Source organism: Marmota flaviventris, chromosome 18 (assembly GCF_047511675.1).
Source record: "Marmota flaviventris isolate mMarFla1 chromosome 18, mMarFla1.hap1, whole genome shotgun sequence".
In the NCBI taxonomy this organism is placed as follows: Eukaryota; Metazoa; Chordata; class Mammalia; order Rodentia; family Sciuridae; genus Marmota; species Marmota flaviventris.
This window is the reverse complement of record NC_092515.1, coordinates 14,208,524-14,226,985: the sequence shown is the minus strand read 5'-3', so window position 1 is coordinate 14,226,985 and position 18,462 is coordinate 14,208,524. Positions and strand designations below refer to the sequence as shown.

Sequence of the window (18,462 nt, the reverse complement as noted above, 5' to 3'; positions counted from 1 at the left end):
TCCCCCCTCCAGAAACTCCCTTTCCTAGGAGAACCCACTTTTCCCAGGATACTTGCCCCAGAATCCCCGTTTACAAAATCTCTTGAGTCCCCTCCTCAAATCTACCTTTCCCCAGAATTGTTTTTCTTTTTGTTTATTTAATTATTTGGCACTAGGGATTGCACTCAGGATGCTTTACCACTGAGCTGTATCCCCAGCCCTGTTTGTTTATTTTTTAAATTCTAAAGTTCTCCCTAAGTTGCATAGGGCTTCGCTAAATTGCTTAGGGCTTTACTAAGTTGATGAGGCTGGCTGAGACTGCCTCACCCTTGAGTCGCTCGAATTACACATGTGTGTTATTATGCCCAGCCTTCTCCAGAATTTCTAACCCTTTGGAGACTCCTTTCCCCAACAGTTGTTTCCCCTGAGAATTTTTCCCCATATAATGCCCCTATTCAGGATCTCTAGAATCTCCCTTTCTCTAAAATTCCCCATGTAATCCCTTTACTCCCCAAAATCAGCCCTGACCTCACAGAATTCTCCATCATCAGTCCATCTGAGAAACCCCAGGATTGGTTGTCTCCTCCCTCCCACACAGACTTACCCCTATTATTTATTTTTTAGTGCTGAGGATTGAATCCATGGATGCTTTACCACTGAGCCACATCCCCAACTCTTTTTTTGGAGAGTGGGTCTCTTTAAGTTGCTCAGGGCCTAAATTGCTGAGGTTGGCCCTGAATCTGCAAAGGGATAGAGGGAGCTCTCAGTTGCCTCAGTTTCTCTGGCAGTGCAGGGTCTGGTGTCCAAGGTTCAAAGGAGCATTGGCTTACCTTGCCACAGAGGGTGGAGTTGGTGAAGTCTGGAGAGCAGGGCTGGCCCAGAGTGAGATTCTCCAGCCCAGAGTCTTTGTGTGTGTGTGTGTGTGTGTGTGTGTGTGAGGTGCTGGGGATGGAATTTACAGAGTATTTCTCTTAAAGGATGAGAGGGAGAGGGGCTGCAAAGAGGAAGAAAGAGAGCACCAGAGACATTCCTGGAGGGACAAACAAGACAGAGACAGTACAAGAGAAAAGCAGACTCAGGGGCTTGGGGTCATAGTCAGTGCTTGCCTAGCATGCACAAAAACCTGGGTTTGAACCCACAACACTGAAAAAAAAAAAAATAGGTGTGCTGGCACATTCCTGTAGTAATCCCAGTAACTTGGGAGATTGAGGCAGGAGGATTGCAAATTCAAAGCCAGACTCAGCACTTTGTGAAGCCCTGCGCAACTTAGTGAGATCTTGTCTCAAAATAAAAAATAATGGGGGCACTGGGGTTGTGGCTCAGCATAGAGCACTCACCTAGCATATATGAGGCACCAGGTTCAATCCTCAGCACCATATATAAATAAATAAAATAAAGGTATTGTGTCCACCTGCAACTGAAAAAATATTTTAAAAAATAAAAATAAAATATAATGGCTCAGTGGTAGAGCACTTGCTTGCCTAGCATGTGTGAGGCACTGGATTCAATTCTCAGCACCACATAAAAATAGGTAAATAAATAAAAAATAAAAGGGGTGGGGATGTAGCTCAGTGGTTAAGTGCCTTTGAGTTCAATCCCCAGTGCCAAAAACAGAGAGAGAGAGAGAGAGAAACAAATGTAGAGAAAAAAGATGAAGGAACCAAAGGAGAGAAGGAGAAAAATTGAGTCAGTCAGAGATGGATCCAGAAAGTACCAGCCCAGAAGCTGAAATTCAGAAATAAGCCAATCCTCAGAGAAAGAGAGAAATACAGGCAGGCATGAAGATTCTCCACTACTTAAGACAAATATAAAAAACAAGAGCAGAGCCCCAATGTGTATCTGCAAACAAAAATAAGGTGCAGCACAGGTGTTTTCCAATAACGGCACAGACCACAGAATGTACACTCTGAGCCAGAAGTGGTGGCGCACTTGTAATCCCAGCAGCTCAGGAGGCTGAGGCAGGAGGTTCAAGAGTTCAAAGCCAGCCTCAGCAGATTAGCGAGGTACTTAGCAACTCAGCAAGACCCTGTCTCTAAATAAAATCTAAAAAAGAGCTGGGATATGGCTCAGTGGTGAGGCATCCATGGGTTCAATCCCTGGTACCAAAAAAAAAAAAAAAGGACTCAGGAGGCTGAAACAGGAGAATCAATCACCAGTTCAAAGCCAGCCCCAGCAGTTTAGGGAAATCCCTAAACAATTTAGCAAGATCCTATCTCAAAAACAATGTAACCTGGCTCAGAGGTGCACACCTGTGATCCCAGTGATTTGGGAGGCTGAGGCAGGAGGAGTTCAGGTTCAGGGCCAACCTCAGCAATTTAGGCCCTAAGCAACTTAAAGAGACCCAGTCTCCAAAAAAAAGCTGGGGATGTGGTTCAGTGGTAAAGCACCCATGGGTTCAATCCTCAGCACTAAAAAAGTAAATAAAATGCAAATTCTACTACCTTTGGGGCCAAATGGGATGGGAGTGGGTGTTCAAACTCCCCAGGCTCTAAGCGTAATCCTCAGACTTACTCTCTGAGCTTGGCAGTCCAGGGCCTTCCTCCTCTGTGGTCACCACCTTCCCTAGCCTCTTGGAGCACATTCCTTGAATATCTGTGGCTTCAGTGAAGCTAGCAGGGGAAGGCTCAGAGGCAGTTCTCCTCATCCACTCCAGTCTTCCAGCCCCAATCACTTTTTACCCCCAGATGATCTTTTGGTGAGTACTTCAGTCGCTCCTTCCTGAAACTGGATAGTTAGGGAGAATCCACTGGGCTTTGTGACGGGGCATACATGCCTGGGGAAGGAGAACTGATGTCCTAGCTGTTAAGCTCCTGACCCCACCTTAACAGATATATTTTATTCACTGCTGTCTGCAGTACCCAGAACAGTGACTGATATATAATAACAAATAATGATAGTGGTGGTTACAACTACACTTAGATAGTGCTTACTCTGCCAGCTGCTGGTCTATGTGCTTTAAGTGTATTAGCTTATCTACTCTTCACATCAATCTTATGATGTAGACAGGGCCACTATCTATGGATGTGAGGGTTGTACACTGCACAAGGATCCCACATCTATGAGGACAGTATTTACTTCTTGAACATTGTAGACTGCATATTTGTTCACTTCCAGCAGATGGCAGTAAAGTATCTCCTTCTAATAAATTTATCACTTAGAATTATCTTAAAGAAGTGTATCTTTTATTGTTTCTTTTTTTTTTTTCCTTTTCTTTTTCTTTTTTTTTTTTTTAAGAGACAGAGTCTATGTTGCTCAAACTGGTCTTGAACTCCTGAGCTGGAGTGATCCCTCTGCCTTGATCTCCCAAATAGATGGGACTACATACAGGTCCAGAAGAAAAAAAATTTTCTAATTTGCACTAGGGTACAATGTTATTAGGGTGGGGATTATTTGGAGCCCAATTTGCAAAGGGTTTCTGATTTGTGGCCTGTGAGAAGCCCCTTTAACTTCTCTGGGCTCAGTTTCTTCATGCTGAGGCATGAGGATGTCAAGTTTCAGACCAATTTCATCCATTTAAGAAGACCCTATCTCAAAAAATAAAAAGGGCTGGGGATGTAGCTCAGTGGTAAAGTGCTCCTGGTTTCAATCCCCAGTACCCAAAACAAACATAAAGCAAACAGAACAACAACAAAGTTATGTAAACTTGGTGCGCTGGCACACACGTGTAATTCCAGGTATTCAGGAGACTGAGGCAGGAGCATGGCAAATTCAAGGCCAACCTGGGCAATTTAGCTAGATCCTATCTCAAAAAAAGGGGTAGGGGGCGGGTATGGTGATGCTCCTTTGAGGCAAGAGGATCACAAGTTCAAAGCCAGGCTCAACAAAAGCAAGATGCTTGGCAACTCAGTGAGACCCTGTTTCTAAAAAAATATTTAAAAAGTGGGGCGGGGGGCTGGGATGTGGCTCAAGGGCGGGGGTAGGCGAGTGGGGTGAAGATGTGGCTTAAGGGCAGAGCACTTGCTCAGCATATACTGTGCCCTGGACTCAATCCCCAGAGCCTTTAAAAAAAAAAAAAAAAAAAGTTTTCTTCTCAACTGAATCCAGGTGTTTGAACCTTGCTTATGTGAGAAATTTTAGTCATGTGTTACAAAAGCGTCTGAGTTTTAAAAATCCTCCATCTGGTTATTTTACATTTCTCCCCGGTACTTATCCTCTTTGCCATCAGGCTGACGCGTCATTACTATTACATAAATTAATGCTGAAATGAATTTTGGGAGACCCCAAAGAAAATCAGGGATCTGAGCGCAAATACAACACGCTTGTGATCCTAGCGACTTAGGCTGTTGAAACGAGAGGATCACAAGATCAGCCTGGGCAATTTATCGAGACCCTATCTCAAAATTAAAAAAAAAAAAAAAAAAAAAAAAAGGACTGGGATGTGGCTCAGTGGTAAAGCGCCATTGGGTTCAATCCACAGTAACGCAAAACAGAAACTTTAGGGTCCCCCAAACTTGGGGAGAAATCTTGAGTCGGCTGCTTCTCATTTAATTTTTCTGAGTATGTTTCCGCTTCTGTAAAATGGGAGTACCGATCTCGTAGGGATGTTTTAGAGGGTCTATAAGATAATGAGTAAGCCAATCACTAAATTCAAATACGAATTCGAGCTACACAAAGTTGGATCCCGACGTGGAAAACTCTCATTCTTGACCCTCCCAAGATGTCGGCTCCACGTTCTGCTTAAGATAATCCTGTCACTCTCAAGATGGCGACCTGGAAGTGCGTCGCCCGGGGCCAGCCTCGGAAATCTCGCGTTAGGCGAGGCCAACGGGTAGGTATCGCGAGAGGATTCATCAGTCCTAGCTAGGCGTCGTGTGAACAGCAGCTGGTACAGAAGGCGGAGGTGGAACCGAAGCGGTAAGGGGGACTTCAGAGGTGGTAGGCCTTAGGACTGGTGGAGATCGCAAAGTTGTAGAGACCTGATGGGAAGACTCGGGGTGTGTTAGAAGGTGGCATAGGGACATTCCCCACTCTGGTTCCCGATTGCCAGAACGAGGCTGCCGGAAGTGCGCCAAGGGATTTTTCTTCTCCCAAAGAACTAGCGGGGAAACTGAGGCGGAGGGTGGAGCTTGGGAATTTTGGATGCTCTGAGGCCGGGGGTCTTTCCCTACAGGAGCAGAAGATGTCGGACAGCGAAGACAGCAACTTCTCCGAGGAGGAGGACAGTGAGCGCAGCAGTGACGGCGAGGAGGCCGAGGTCTGTGGCTGGGGCGCTCGGGGAGGTATTACCCTGGGGATAGGACGCGGGGTGGGCAGAAAGGCACATTTGGAAGCCCAGGGACACTCAGAACCGACTGCAGCTTCTGGGGGCTTCCAGATTGTCGGCAGATATAGCAAAATAAGCAAGTAGACGTCAAGCAGAGAGAGAGGTTCTGGAGGCCTGGGGTGTGCCCGGTGCAGTGAGATAACAGGTGATGTGTCTAAAGGACCTGGTTGTTTTTATGCCCCGTCATCACAAAAATGTATTGGTAGTACCTACATTGCTAGGCACAATTCTTTGCTCTTAGGCTACACCAGTAAACAAAACAGATTTTTAAGTGGTAATAAGCATAAATAATAAGTAAATGTGTGTTCGTCCATATAAATAAGCATAAATGATTAAACTACGTACAGATTGAATATCACTAGTCTGAAAATCCGAAATGTTCCAAAATCTGAACCTGTTCTTTTTTTTGGGGGGGGGGCACTGAGTGGTGTTGGGGATTGAACCCTAGGGCTTGTACATGCTAAGCAATTATTCTACCACTGAGCTATATCCCCAGTCCCCAAATCTGAAACTTTTTAATACCAATATGATGCCACAAGTGGAACATTCCATACCTGACTTCATGTGACAGATTGAAATAAAAAAATCAGTCCACAAAAATATTATATAAAATTTCAGGCTGCTGAGTATAAAGTATATATAATGTAAATGAATTCCTGCTTACCCTTGGATTACATCCCCAATGTAGCTTTTTATATATGTGCAAATATTCCAAAATTTTAAAAAATTTGAAGTTTTCTGGTCCCAAGTGTTTTGGATAAAGAATACTCTGCCTGTGTTAAACTAGAAGGTGCTTGGGAGAAAAGCAGAGGAGAGAAAGGAAATAGGAAGTCCTGCTTGCACTGTAATAGGGTGATCAGAATAAGTCTGAGAGGGTAACATTTGAAGGAAGACTTGGAGGTGAGGGAGTAAGTCTTGTGGAAATCTGGAGGAAGAATTTTCAGTAAGAGAGATCATCACATGCAAAGTTGGGAATGTGTCTGCCCTATCCAAGGAGTAACGAATAAGGGGTCTGGTGTGGCTGAATCAGAGCAAGTGTAACACACAAGTAACAGGAAGAAGACACATAGGATTTATTATTATTAAGAAAACAGTTTTATTTTAAGTTTATGGTTCTTGTCCAAGGTCTAATGGCCTTCCTGCTAGCAGATTCCAGGTGGTACATCAGATCTCACAGCAAGAGACAGGCAGTGTGCGTGTATATATGCATATAGAATCTTGAAGGCTATGGTGAGGAATCTGGCCTTAACTGAGAGGGAACCAAAAGCAAAGGAGGGAAATGTCCTTAGATTTTGGAAAAAAATCACTCTGGTTTTGGGTCTGTTGACTGTCTTTGTTTTAGGAACCCAGACCAAACATTGTCTGGGACATTTCTGATTTCAAGTATTCTTTTTTAACTACTAATTTTTTATTTATTTTCTTTTTAATTGTTGAACACATAAACAAATGCCTGAGTGTCTACTGCTGTGTTCTAGTACATTTCCAGGTCAGGCAGACAGTAGAGCAAGACAAATCTTTGCTTTTGTGGAATTCACATTTAGCAGACAGGAGTCAAAACCAATGAACAAAGAGATGACAAGATGATTAGAGATGTATGTTTGGTTTTTGTTTTTTGGCACTGGGCATTGAACACAGGATGTTTTACCACTGAGCTACATCCTCAGGGTCATTTTTGTTTTTTATTTTGAGACAGGATCTTAGTAAGTTGCTGAGGCTGGTGTCAAATTTGTGATCTTCCTCCCTAGCCTCCTGAGTCATTGGGATTACAGGCGTGTGCCACCATGCCCAGCTAGGTTTTTTTTCCTTCTTTCAGTATGGGGGATTGGACCAAGGGGGAGTCTACCACTGAGGTACATCCACACCCTTAATATTTATTAATTTTTTTGGTACCAGGGATTGAACTCAGGGGTACTCGACCACTGAGCCACATCCCCAGCATTATTTTGTATTTTATTTAGAGACAGGGTCACACTGAGTTTCTTAGCAGCTTTTTGCTGAGGCTGACTTTGAACTTGTGATTTTCCTGTCTCAGCCTCCTGAGCCGCTAGGATTACAGGCCTGCACCACTGTGCCCAGCCCTTAATATTGTGTGTGTGTGTGTGTGTGTGTATTTTAATTTATTTTACTTTTTGGCACCAGGGATTGAACTCAGGGCCACTCGACCACATCCCCAACCCTATTTTGTATTTTATTTTTGTATGTGGTGCTAAGGATAGAACCCAGTGCCTCACACATGCTAGGTAAACACTCTACCTACTGAGCTACAACCCCAGCCCCTTAATATTCATTTAAAAAAATTTTTTTCCACTTTTTTTTTTTAATATTTTTTAGTTGTTGATGGACCTTTATTTTATTTATTTGTACGTGGTGCTGAGAATCGAACCCAGTGCCTCACACATGCTAGGCAAGTGCGCTACCTCTGAGTCACAACCCCAGCTCCTTTTTCCACATTTTTAATTGGTGCATTATAGTTGTGCATATTGATTATTTTAATTTTTTTGGCGGGGGGTGCTGGGGATTCAACCCAGGGCCTTGTGCATGTGAGGCAAGCACTCTACCAATTGAGCTATATACCCAGTCCTTGCTAAGTCCTTAAACTTGTGGTTCTCCTGCTCAATTTCCTGGGTCTCTGGGATATAGGCATGGACCACTTAGCCTAGCTAGATGACTTGTTTGATGTGCAAAGACTTAAATTTACTTTAAACAAAAAAGGTTTTATTTATTTTTGTAGCACTGGAGATTGAACGCAGGGTCTAGTGCATGCTAGACAGATACTCTGCCCCTGAACTGTATCCCCAGCCCTCACCAAGATGCCCAGGCTGGCCTCAAACTTTTGATTTTCTTGCTTCTGTTTCCTGAGTAGCTGGAATTATGGTGTGTGCTACTGCACCTGGCTTTTATAGGCATTTGATTGTCAGTTCTTGTCCCTTTTAGGACCTCTTCTGCTTCCAGCCAGGAGTTGGAGGCGCTGGGATGCCTTGGAGGGGTGGGGCTAGCGGAAGGATGACAGGAAAGGTCTTTGCACCAAGCTGTAGCACTGGGTCCTTGGCCTGTGACTCATGGCTTCAAGTCACTGCTTGGTGGTTAAAGCCTGGTGATAATCAGACCAGGATGATCCCTAGTTCCTTTTTCTTCTGGGATGTTCTGCTTTGCACTGTGCAAGTCTCACTTTCTAGCAACATAATAGAATTTTTTTCCCCTCCACTTATTATTTTTAGAGTTTTGTAGTTATACATAATAGTGGAGTTTGATGTATTCATAAGTGTATATAACCTGATTTGCTCCATTTTAGTCCCCTGTACTACCCCTGCCCTTCCCTCCTCCCCCTCTCTGATCCCCTCCTTCTGCTCTGTTGGTCTCCTTCTGTTTGTGCATTTTTTAGTTGATACATTATAGTTTTACATAAAATTGGGACACACTGTGCTATATTGATATATGCACCCAGTATAATTTGGTCAACTTCATTCCCCAGTTCTTCCTCTTTCTGTCCCCCTCCTCCTTTATCCTTGGTCCCCTGCTTCTCTACTCATACTATGGTCTTTAGTCACCTGTGGGCTCGTCTGCTGTCTCCAAGTGAGGCAGAAGGGCAATGTGAGGCCTATCCCATTGCCAGAGACAGGGCTGGATGGGCTTTTCAGATGGCCAGATGTTGACATAGGCCTAGAACGAAAGGGTTCTTTGTGTAGATATGCCAGGAAGGCAAATAATGAGCACTGCTGGGGAATCAGCTGGCTTCCCACCCACAACCCCAGAAACCTGTTAATTCATTTTGTTTTCTGGAGTTCTTGGGGTGAGCCCTCATAGAGCTGTCAGTCCTAGGGAGTTTTTTGGGGTTTTTTTTGCTTTTTTTTTTTTTGGTACTGGGGATTGAACCTGGGGCACTCAACCACTGAGCCACATCCCCAGCCCTATTTTGTATTTTACTTAGAGACAGGGTCTCACTGAGTTGCTTAGCACCTCGCTTTTGCTGAGGCTGGCTTTGAACTTGCAATTCTTGTGCCTCAGCCTCCCGACCCGCTGAGATTATAGGCCTCTGCCACCGGGCCCGGGAATCCTGGGGAGTTTTATAGGCAGTTACTACAGGTGCTGTTGAGGACTGCGTAAGAGCGTAGTTGAGCCCTAAGGTAACACAGACATGTAGTATGGGGAGCTCTAACCTCAGGTAGGGATGAAAAGTGTGTTAAAAGGTTTCTGTAGGGCCCAGCAAAGGGGAATGATGACAGAATTCTTCCAAATCAGGCTGTGGTCCTTTACAGCTTGGGTCATTCAAATGGAGATTAAGCCAGGCACAGTGGCGCATGCACTGCTCTCAGGATGCTGAGGCAAGAGGATTATTTGAGTTTAGGAACTTCAGGCCAGCCTGGGTAACATAGTGATACCCTGTCTGGGGCCGGGGAGGTAGTGGGGGAGGGCAAAACGCCTTGGGCTGGTTAGCTGGCATTGTGTATTAAGCACATCCCAAGATTATAGGATGTGTTCTAGGTCAGGAGTGATAAGAAGTGCTTTTAGGTGGGATGAGGGTTAGACCTTAAGCCACATTGAATCACAAAATGAGAAACTTCCTTTTCAGCTGTGTCAGTCTTCTGTGCCCAGCCCAGCAGTGGGCCGGGTGATACTGAGGGAACCAGTGGTGCCTGAGAGAGCTTGTGCCCTGGTGTCAGGGAGCTCACAGTGTTCAGGGCTATATGGAGGAAGCCCAGAGGATGCTCCTGGCTTTTCCTAGGGGAGAGGAGGCAGTGACAGCTGCTTGGAAAAGGGTGTGTGTGTGGGAGAGAGAGAGAGAGAGAGAGAGAGAGAGAGAGAGAGAGAGAGTGTGTGTGTGTGTGTGTGTGTGTGTGTTTCTGGGGATTGAATCCAGGGCATCATACATGCTAGGCGAGTGCTCTACCACTGAGCTACATCTCCTGCCAGAAAAGGGAATGTTTGAAGTATAAGTGGGAGATAGAGGAGAGAACTTTTTATTTCATTTTTGTATTTATTTGGTACTGGGGTTTGAACCTAAGAGCACTTTACCACTGAGCTACATCCCTTGCCCCCCCTTTTTAAAAATTTATTTATTTTTATTCATTTATTATTATTTTTAAAGAGAGAAAGAATTTTTCAATATTTATTTTTTAGTTCTTGGCGGACACAATATCTTTATTTTATTTTTATGTGGTGCTGAGGATCGAACCCAGCGCCCTGCACATGCCAGGCAAGCGTGCTACCGCTTGAGCCACATCCCCAGCCCCTCATTTATTATTTTTGAGGCAGGGTCTCACTGAATTGCTGAGGCTGACCTTGAGTTTGGAATCTTCCTGCATCAGCCTCCCCAGTTGCTAGGATTATAGATATGCAACACCATGCCCTGCTCTTTGTATTTTTTAATTTGAGACAAAGTCTTGCTTGGTTGCAAAGGTGTCCCTGAGGTACTGAGTCAGGCATCAAACTTGTGATCCTCCTGCCTAAGCTTCCCAAGTTGCTGAGTTTACAGGCATATTCCACCATGCCCAGCTGTTTTATTTTTCACAGTGCTAGGAATTGACCCAGGGTCTTGTATGACAGGCAGGCATTCCATCACTGGGCTCCATCCCTAGCCTGAGAACAACTTTTTATGCAGAGTACTGGTAAGGATGATGGCTAGAGCAGAGAGCCTGTATAGGGGTTCTGTGTGTAGCTCTCTGGTAGAGTGTTTGATTAGCATGCACAGGGACCTGAGATTGGACCCCAGCACCAAAATAAAGGAAAAAAACAAACAAACCTGAATGATAGAGGAACAAGTGTTCAGTGCAGCTGAGACCTAGTGGGGAAAGAAGAGGTCAGGCAGTGGGCAGGGTGTGTGCTTCCAGGTCACCTCAGATCCATGTTTTAGATCATAGTTTCCCAAGATTGAAGAATGTGTTCCAGGTCAGGAGTGATGAGAGGTTCTTTTAGGTGGGATGAGGGTTAGGTCTTAAACTGTATTGAATCACATAATGAGAAATTTCCTTTTCAGCTGTATATTCTGTCTTTTTGATGGAATCATGGAAAAGTTTAATTTGGGCGCTGCTGCGTCCTGAACACCTCTGAGATTTGTTGGCCTGTGTGTTTATCAGGCTTAGGCTTAGAGCCTGTAGCAGTCCCTATGTGCTGGACTCAACAATAACAACTTTGTTTGGCTTTTATCTTTACGGTTACTTTCTAGTTAAAACAAGCTTTCAAAAACCTTTTAATTATGAAACATTTCAAAACATGGACAAATCTTTCTTTCTTTTTTTTTTTTTTGCTAATGGTGATATCTAGGACCTTGTGTGTCCTTCACAGAAATGCTGTCTCACTGAGCCACATACCCAGCCCAGAAACATTTCACTTAATTACAATTGTGAGTGGGCCAGGCAAGAGGGTGCACACCTGTAATCCCAACAGTTTGGGAGACTGAGGCAGGAGGATCACAAGTTTGAGGCCAGCCTGAGCAACCAAGTGAGATCCTGTCTCAAAATTTGGGGGAAAAATAAAATTTAAAAGGCTGGCAATGTAGTTCAGTGGTAGAGTGTTCCTGGTTTAATCCCCAATACTGCCAAAAAAAAAAAAAAAAAAGTAAAAAGGTGAGTGAATTTGAAGGAAATATTAAATAAGTGGGTTGTAATAGTGATATGGTCATGAAAGGAGAAGTTGTAAACTTATTGAAGTAAAGATTAAGTTTGGGAAACATAGTTTAGTATTTTGTAAGAGTTAATTTTGTGACTGGTTTGGGAAGAGGGATTAGAGGCCCAGAGACCAGGAGGAATCCAGGGCAGGGACCCAGGGCTGGAGTATAGTGTGGTGCCTTAGGTGTCAGGATGTGGGGTTAGGGAAAGGGATGGACTGGAGAAATGACAGTTACAGGCAGCAGAAAGGACAAGGATCTGGTGCTTGAGAGGAACTAGAGGAGGCCAAGTTTAAGAGAAGACACTGAGGTCAGTATGGGACCTCCTGTGTTTGAAGGCTGGGAGGCATGGAAAAGGCACTGGAATGCGGGGTGCTCCCTAGTTGTGAAAAAAAAAAGTGGGAGATAGGAGAGGGAATGTGGAATGGAAGGCATGGACAGAGAAGCCAGATGGGCCCTGGACTGACCCCTGGTGTTCAAAGCTGCCCATGGGGAGTGGGGAGTGAGCAGAGTGAGAGGAGCAGCACAGTTAGAGCAAACTGGGATTGCACCATGTGCGGGAGCCAAGGGAGGAGAGTCATTCTTGGGGATGGTGTGGCTAGTGGTGCCAGGTACAGTTGGGGTGGCTACAGGTAAGGTCCACCAGAAGTCCATGCAGTTAGTGTTGGGTTAGTGAGCACGAGGCTGGGGAGTAGTGTGTACCAGAGACAGCTCCTGGAGTCATTGTCAGAGCTGCTCACCGCAGCCAAGGTCTGGATAAGATAGCTCACCGGGGTTGTAGGATGGACAGAGATGAGGACCAAGGACTGAGTCCTCATCCCTGGGTTCCAACCCTAGCACCACCAAATAAATACATACATACATACATACTATATATTCTAGCCTAGTAAGAGGAGACTTTTTGTTTGCTTGCTTTGATCCTTGGTGTGTGGCTCTTGATGGCTAGGTGGAGGATGAGCAGGGGTTCTAGGGAGGGAAAAGTGAGGGCCAGCTGCCAGGGGTGGGTTGGGAGCTTGGGTGATGCTGTCAGAGTTAGGGTGGTAATCAAAGGCCTGGCCAGAGGGGGAGGATGTAGAGGCAGGGCTGAGGGGCTAGGATTGGCCTGGCAGGTCTAAGGTCAGGTTTTGGGGAGAGGTAGCTTGATTTTTGGATTTGAGATGGTAGACCCTGGCACCCCAATTCTACCTGACTCCTGCAGGTAGAGGAAGAGCGGCGGAGTGCAGCAGGCAGTGAGAAGGAAGAGGAGCAGGAGGAGGAAGAGGAGGAAGAAGAGGAGGAGGAATATGATGAAGAGGAGGAAGAAGAAGATGATGACCGCCCCCCCAAGAAACCCCGCCATGGTGGCTTCATTCTGGATGAAGCTGGTATGTCATGGGACTCGGCAAGCACTGAGCAGAGCCCACTGAACAAACCTGCCTGGGGACATAAAGACATGAGGACATGGGAACACCTTTAGCTCCATTTCTTGGGGTTATTTTTGTTTGTTTGTTGTTTTTAGTTGTATGTGGTTGGACACAATATCTTTTTTGTATTTATTTTTATGTGGTGCTGAGGATCGAACCCAGGGCCTCGCACGTGCTAGGCGAGCGCTCTAACGCGGAGCCACAACCCCAGCCCGCTGAACATACTTTTAAAACATTTTGGGGCCAGAAGTGTAGTTCAGTGGTATAGCATGTGCTTAGCATTTACCAGGCCCTGGGTTTGATCCTTAGCACCACCAACAATAAAAGTAAAATTGTATATATTAGTTTTCCCTTGGTAGGAAGAAGAGACTTTTTTGTTTGCTTACTTTGATCTTTTGTATGTGTAAATTCCCCCCTCTGTGGTACTGGGGATTGAACCCCCGTGCTCTACCAGTGAGCTACATCCCCAGCTCTTTTTAGGTTTTATTTTGAGACAGGGTCTTGCTAAGTTCCTGAGGTTGGTCTCAAACTTGGGATTCTCCTGCCTCAGCCTCCCAAATAGCTAGGGTTATAGGCATGTGCCACCACACCCTGCCGATTTTATTTTTTAAAGGGGATATGTGGGTGAGGTAGAGGGTGGACATTTAGGCGGGTGGGTCTGTGCGTTGCACCTGACTCTCCTGTAGCAGCTCCTCGGCGTGGCCTGGCCTCTCAGAGCCAGTGTCCTGCTCTGTAGAATGGAGATTCCTAGAACCCATGTTCTAGAGGAAATGCTTCATTCCTGAGAGCTGTTGTCATGAGGTCACCTTTGACCCAACTGTCCCCCTGACTATTTTGCCTTCCGCTTTCAGATGTTGACGACGAGTATGAGGATGAGGACCAGTGGGAGGACGGAGCTGAAGACATCCTGGAGAAAGGTGTGTGTGGGCCCTGCCTCTGTGAGGCGGTGGGAGGGCTCTGTCCTAAAGGGTCTTCCAAGGCCTTCTCCCACCCCATGCCCTGTACCACCCCGACCCCTGTCCTTTTCACCTTGCTTCTTTCTGTCCTTGCCAGAGAGACCAGCTCCCCACCCTTTTCCTTTTAGGCCCATGAGTGGGGGGCTGGGATTATGGGGTGGTGGGGATTGTGGGGAGAGGACTCTGGGACCCCAGGGCCCCAGTGAATCCCTTCTGTGGGTTGTTGGGTGGGCAAGATACCCCCCACTTCCTGGGCCAGTGCCCCCTGTTCCCTGTTATTTTCGTTCTGTGCGCCTCATACATTCCGGCTTCTCCCACCACCTGGTGCCTGGCCTTTACTTTTGATTTTCAACCTTCTCGTGTCCCTCCTTTCCCCTCCCCCAACCCATTGGTTGATTTTGCTGCTATAATTTGGCTCATACTTTGTCTGCCCTCGCCCACCACCACCACCACCACCACCACCACCACCACCTCCTCCTCTTCCTCCAAGTAGAAGAGATTGAAGGTAAGAACCTGGAAAGTGTGATTTGTGACCCTCTCCCATAGCCTGATGTTTCTGCCTTCCGACAGCATCTTGCCCTCAGCCCTTGACCCTGTCTGGCTTCGGGGCTTTGACTCATGTAGAGTCCAAAATCAGGGAGTTCTAGAGCTAGGTCTCCAGCCCCGGTTAATCTGGGAATGTGTGTTGGATCTCTGTACGTGACTGAGCATTGTGGGTGGCACAGATGCAAGGTGTGGGATGAAGTCAGGGTGTGTTTAGACAGTGGCTGTGAGAGGGGGACTGTTCAGTGTGCCCCAACAGCTGGGCCCTGTCCCCAAGCCTTTGGGTGAAATGATGAGAAAGAGCATAGCGGGTGAGGGCTGGGGCTTCCTCAGGAGGTGTCTTCCTGCCCCAGGTCAGGCTCTGGCTCCCTTGCCCCCAGCACATGCTCCAGGCCCTGCTCTCCACCCTCACTTACCCCGTCTACGTATTTGTTTCCAGCCTCCAATATTGATAATGTTGTCCTGGATGAAGACCGTTCGGGAGCCCGCCGCCTACAAAACCTGTGGAGGTGAGCAAGGAGGGGAAACTGGGGTGGGGCTGGCTCTCTTGGGGAAATTTGGGAGCAAATCAGCCCACCCTCTCCTCCCTTGCCTTCAGTTCATGTTTGCTTTCCTCCTCGACCCCAGGGACCAGCGAGAAGAAGAACTGGGCGAGTATTACATGAAGAAATACGCCAAGTCATCTGTGGGAGAGACGTAAGGGCAGGGTGGGGAGAGGTGGCCCCACGAGGGAAGAGGGAGGACCTCACAGATCTTCACCCCTCCTCCCTGACACCCATCTCTCTCCAGGGTGTATGGAGGGTCTGATGAGCTCTCAGATGACATCACCCAGCAGCAGCTGCTCCCAGGAGTCAAGTAAGGGGCTGGCATGAGACAGAAAGTCTGAAGTGGGAATGTGGTATGGGGTGATGGTGCCCAATGGGTCACTTGCTGGAGTAAGTTGGGACAGATGCAGTGGCAGGAGGCAAGGGAGGGCCAGTTGCAGCTCTCTTCTATGTATAGATGAGAGAGTGGGAGAACCCTGGAGAGGGGGAAGAAGCAGGGCTGTGGTGAGTTCTGTGTTTCTTGTTGAGGACAGAGTTCCTCTAAAGGGTTTCCTTTTCCCTCTGCCACCTAGGGATCCCAATCTGTGGACAGTCAAATGTAAGGTGCGTGCACTGGCTCTGGGACTCGGGGAAGTCAGAATGGAGACACTGCTTGTCAGGGAGACTTTGTGTCTGTTCTGGGTCTCCTCGGCCTGTGGGTTTCCTGATCCTTCTGTCTACTCCTCCATCCTTCTCCTGTGTGTGCCCATGCCCCCACCCTCCCCGCCCCATTCACTCCTTACTCCCTCCCTCCTCCCCTTCCCATCTCCTACCCTGCCTTTCTTGATGTCCATCCCTCTCTGTTTCTCATTCCTCATTCTCTCCTGCTTATCTTTCTGCCCCACTGACTGCCCTTTTGGTTGCTGTCCTGCCCACTTTTTCCATGTTCTACCCTCCGTCTTCCCAGCTCTTCCAGATCTGTCTCTCTTCTTCCAGATTGGGGAGGAGCGAGCCACAGCCATCTCCCTGATGCGCAAGTTCATTGCCTACCAATTCACAGACACGGTAAGTGGGGTAGTCAGGAGCCTTGGGGATGAGGGACAGGCCAAACTCAGAAGGATGTTATAGGTTTCAAGGGCACCAAATGTCCCTGGATTTAGGCAGAGCTGTTTACTGTTGAACTGCGGCATGACTGGAGAGCTCTTCTGCACCTTGCAGAGCTTTGTCTTTGTTCTTTGCATTTCTTATGAAACCCCACAGCCCCTGTAATTCTTTGGAGGTCTGTCAGCTAGCTTCCTGTGCCTTCTGCAAGAGACTGAGTTTTGCCTGGTGATCAACCCTGTGGGGCAGCTGTCATCCTCTTACAGTTGAAGAGGGTGTCACAGGACAGGGTAGCTTGGCTAAGTCCATGAGGGACCTGGGGGCTTGGGGCTTGTTCAGAAAATTCCCTCCTTGTCTCATTCACATAGTCCCCACATACTCACAGAGCCCTTTCTCAGTGCTTGTCCCTGCACTGGGTGATGCTGAGGGTACAGTGGCCACTGTGCCAGAGCTGGTCTTTGCTCCACCTTCCATGTTCACTCACAGCATGAAAAACAAGCGGTAATGTCATGGCCCGTCAGACAGCAAGTGATGCTTTGAGAACCTAGATCTTTTGTTAGACTGCCAGGGTCTGAATCCTCTCCTGCCACTTCTATCTGTGTGACTTGATTAAGCTTCTTGCATCCCTGGGCCTTTTGCTTGCCTTTTAGCATCGTTAGGATTAAATGACCTGGGACATGTCCAGCTCTTGGCCAGGGCTTAACTTGCAGCTTGTTTTCAGTAAGCATAGTTGTTAACAAAGGTGCACATTTGGCAATTTGGAACCAGCCCTCCAAAATCCGTGAAACTAGTGCAGGTGTGCTGGCGGATAGTTTTCTTAGTAGTGTTCCTGTTAGTCTAAGGAACTTTTTTTTTTTTTTTTTTTTTTTTTGGTACTACGGATTTAACCCAGGAGCACTTTACCACTGAGCTACACCCCCAGTCTTTATATGTTTAATTTTAAGACAGGGTTTTACTAAGGTGTGGGGGCCTCAAACTTGTAATCTTCCTGGCTCAGCCTCCTGACTCACTGATATTATAAGCCACGTGCCACTGTACTCAGTCTTGAGTCTTGCTTTGATCTGCTAAAGTGATCACTGTTGGATAGTAGGGACATGATTTGCAAATTATGATTTGGAATATGTTCAAACCTTCCTACCTCATATCCAGGGCTGAAATACTAGTCACCTCATTTGAGTTATGACTCTGATAACTCAACTTGTTTTTGTTTTTAATGTCCAAAGTAATAAAAGCCCAAAGTCCCATTTTTCAGAAGCAATTCCTATTGGCTCTTGCGTTTTCTGGTCCATCTTCTGTGCATATTCAAAGGTACATGTCTTTTTTTACCCCCTGTAAACAGAATGGTATTATATGCTTGTCATTCTATAGCCAGACCCTTGTCATTCTATAGCCAGCCCGTTTTATTTAATTAAATTAATTAATTAATTAATTTTAAAAATATCTTTATTTTATTTACTTATTGTTATGTAGTGCTGAGGATCGAACCCAGGGCCTTGCACGTGCTAGGTGAACGCTTTACTGCTGAGCCACAACCCCAGCCCCCGTTTTATTTTTTTAATCTTCTAAAATTGGGGAGGTTTTGTCCATATTTTTCATTGGTATATTATAGCTCTACATAATGGTGGGAGTCCCTGTTACACATCTAAACATGCACACGATATAACAATATATTTTGGTCAGAATCATTCCCTACTTTCCCTTCCCTCCTCTCGTCCTTCCCCCTGAGTTCAATCCCCAATACCAAAAAAAAGAAAAAAAAGTGTTCCTTCTTTTCCACATCCTCTTTGGCATTTATTATTGTTTGTATTCTTGATTAGCCAGACTTGTCATATCTGTCATGTCAATGCCATATCTTGTCATATCAATGTCATATCTGTCTTTCCACACTCGGGAAACAAGTTTTTTTCAATGTCTGCATGAGCTTCCATTGTATAGATGGACTGTTCTTTATTTACCCACTATCTCAATAATGGACAGGTTTTCTTTATCTGGATTTTTATTTTTTATTATTTATTTATTTTGATGCTGGGAATTGAACCCAGGGACACTTTGCTACCGAGCCACATCCTCAGCCCTTTTTTATTTTTTA

General features: G+C 46.1%; 1 protein-coding gene across 2 annotated transcripts in view; it reads left to right on the top strand.

Moving 5' to 3' along the window:
- Positions 1-4,739: 4,739 nt before the first annotated feature.
- The window catches only part of Supt5h (SPT5 homolog, DSIF elongation factor subunit), a 28,785-nt gene continuing 15,062 nt past the window's right edge, over positions 4,740-18,462 (top strand). The window contains exons 1-10 of one of the 2 annotated variants that reach the window (XM_027941178.2): positions 4,740-4,833; positions 5,090-5,173; positions 13,045-13,210; positions 14,101-14,166; positions 14,699-14,710; positions 15,188-15,257; positions 15,376-15,444; positions 15,538-15,603; positions 15,866-15,896; positions 16,269-16,337. In XM_027941178.2, coding sequence (XP_027796979.1) covers positions 5,099-5,173; positions 13,045-13,210; positions 14,101-14,166; positions 14,699-14,710; positions 15,188-15,257; positions 15,376-15,444; positions 15,538-15,603; positions 15,866-15,896; positions 16,269-16,337 — 624 coding nt within the window. In that variant the 5' untranslated portion in view covers positions 4,740-4,833; positions 5,090-5,098. The remainder of the gene's footprint in view (positions 4,834-5,089; positions 5,174-13,044; positions 13,211-14,100; positions 14,167-14,698; positions 14,711-15,187; positions 15,258-15,375; positions 15,445-15,537; positions 15,604-15,865; positions 15,897-16,268; positions 16,338-18,462) is intronic. The other variant, XM_071604819.1, reaches the window with a different exon arrangement.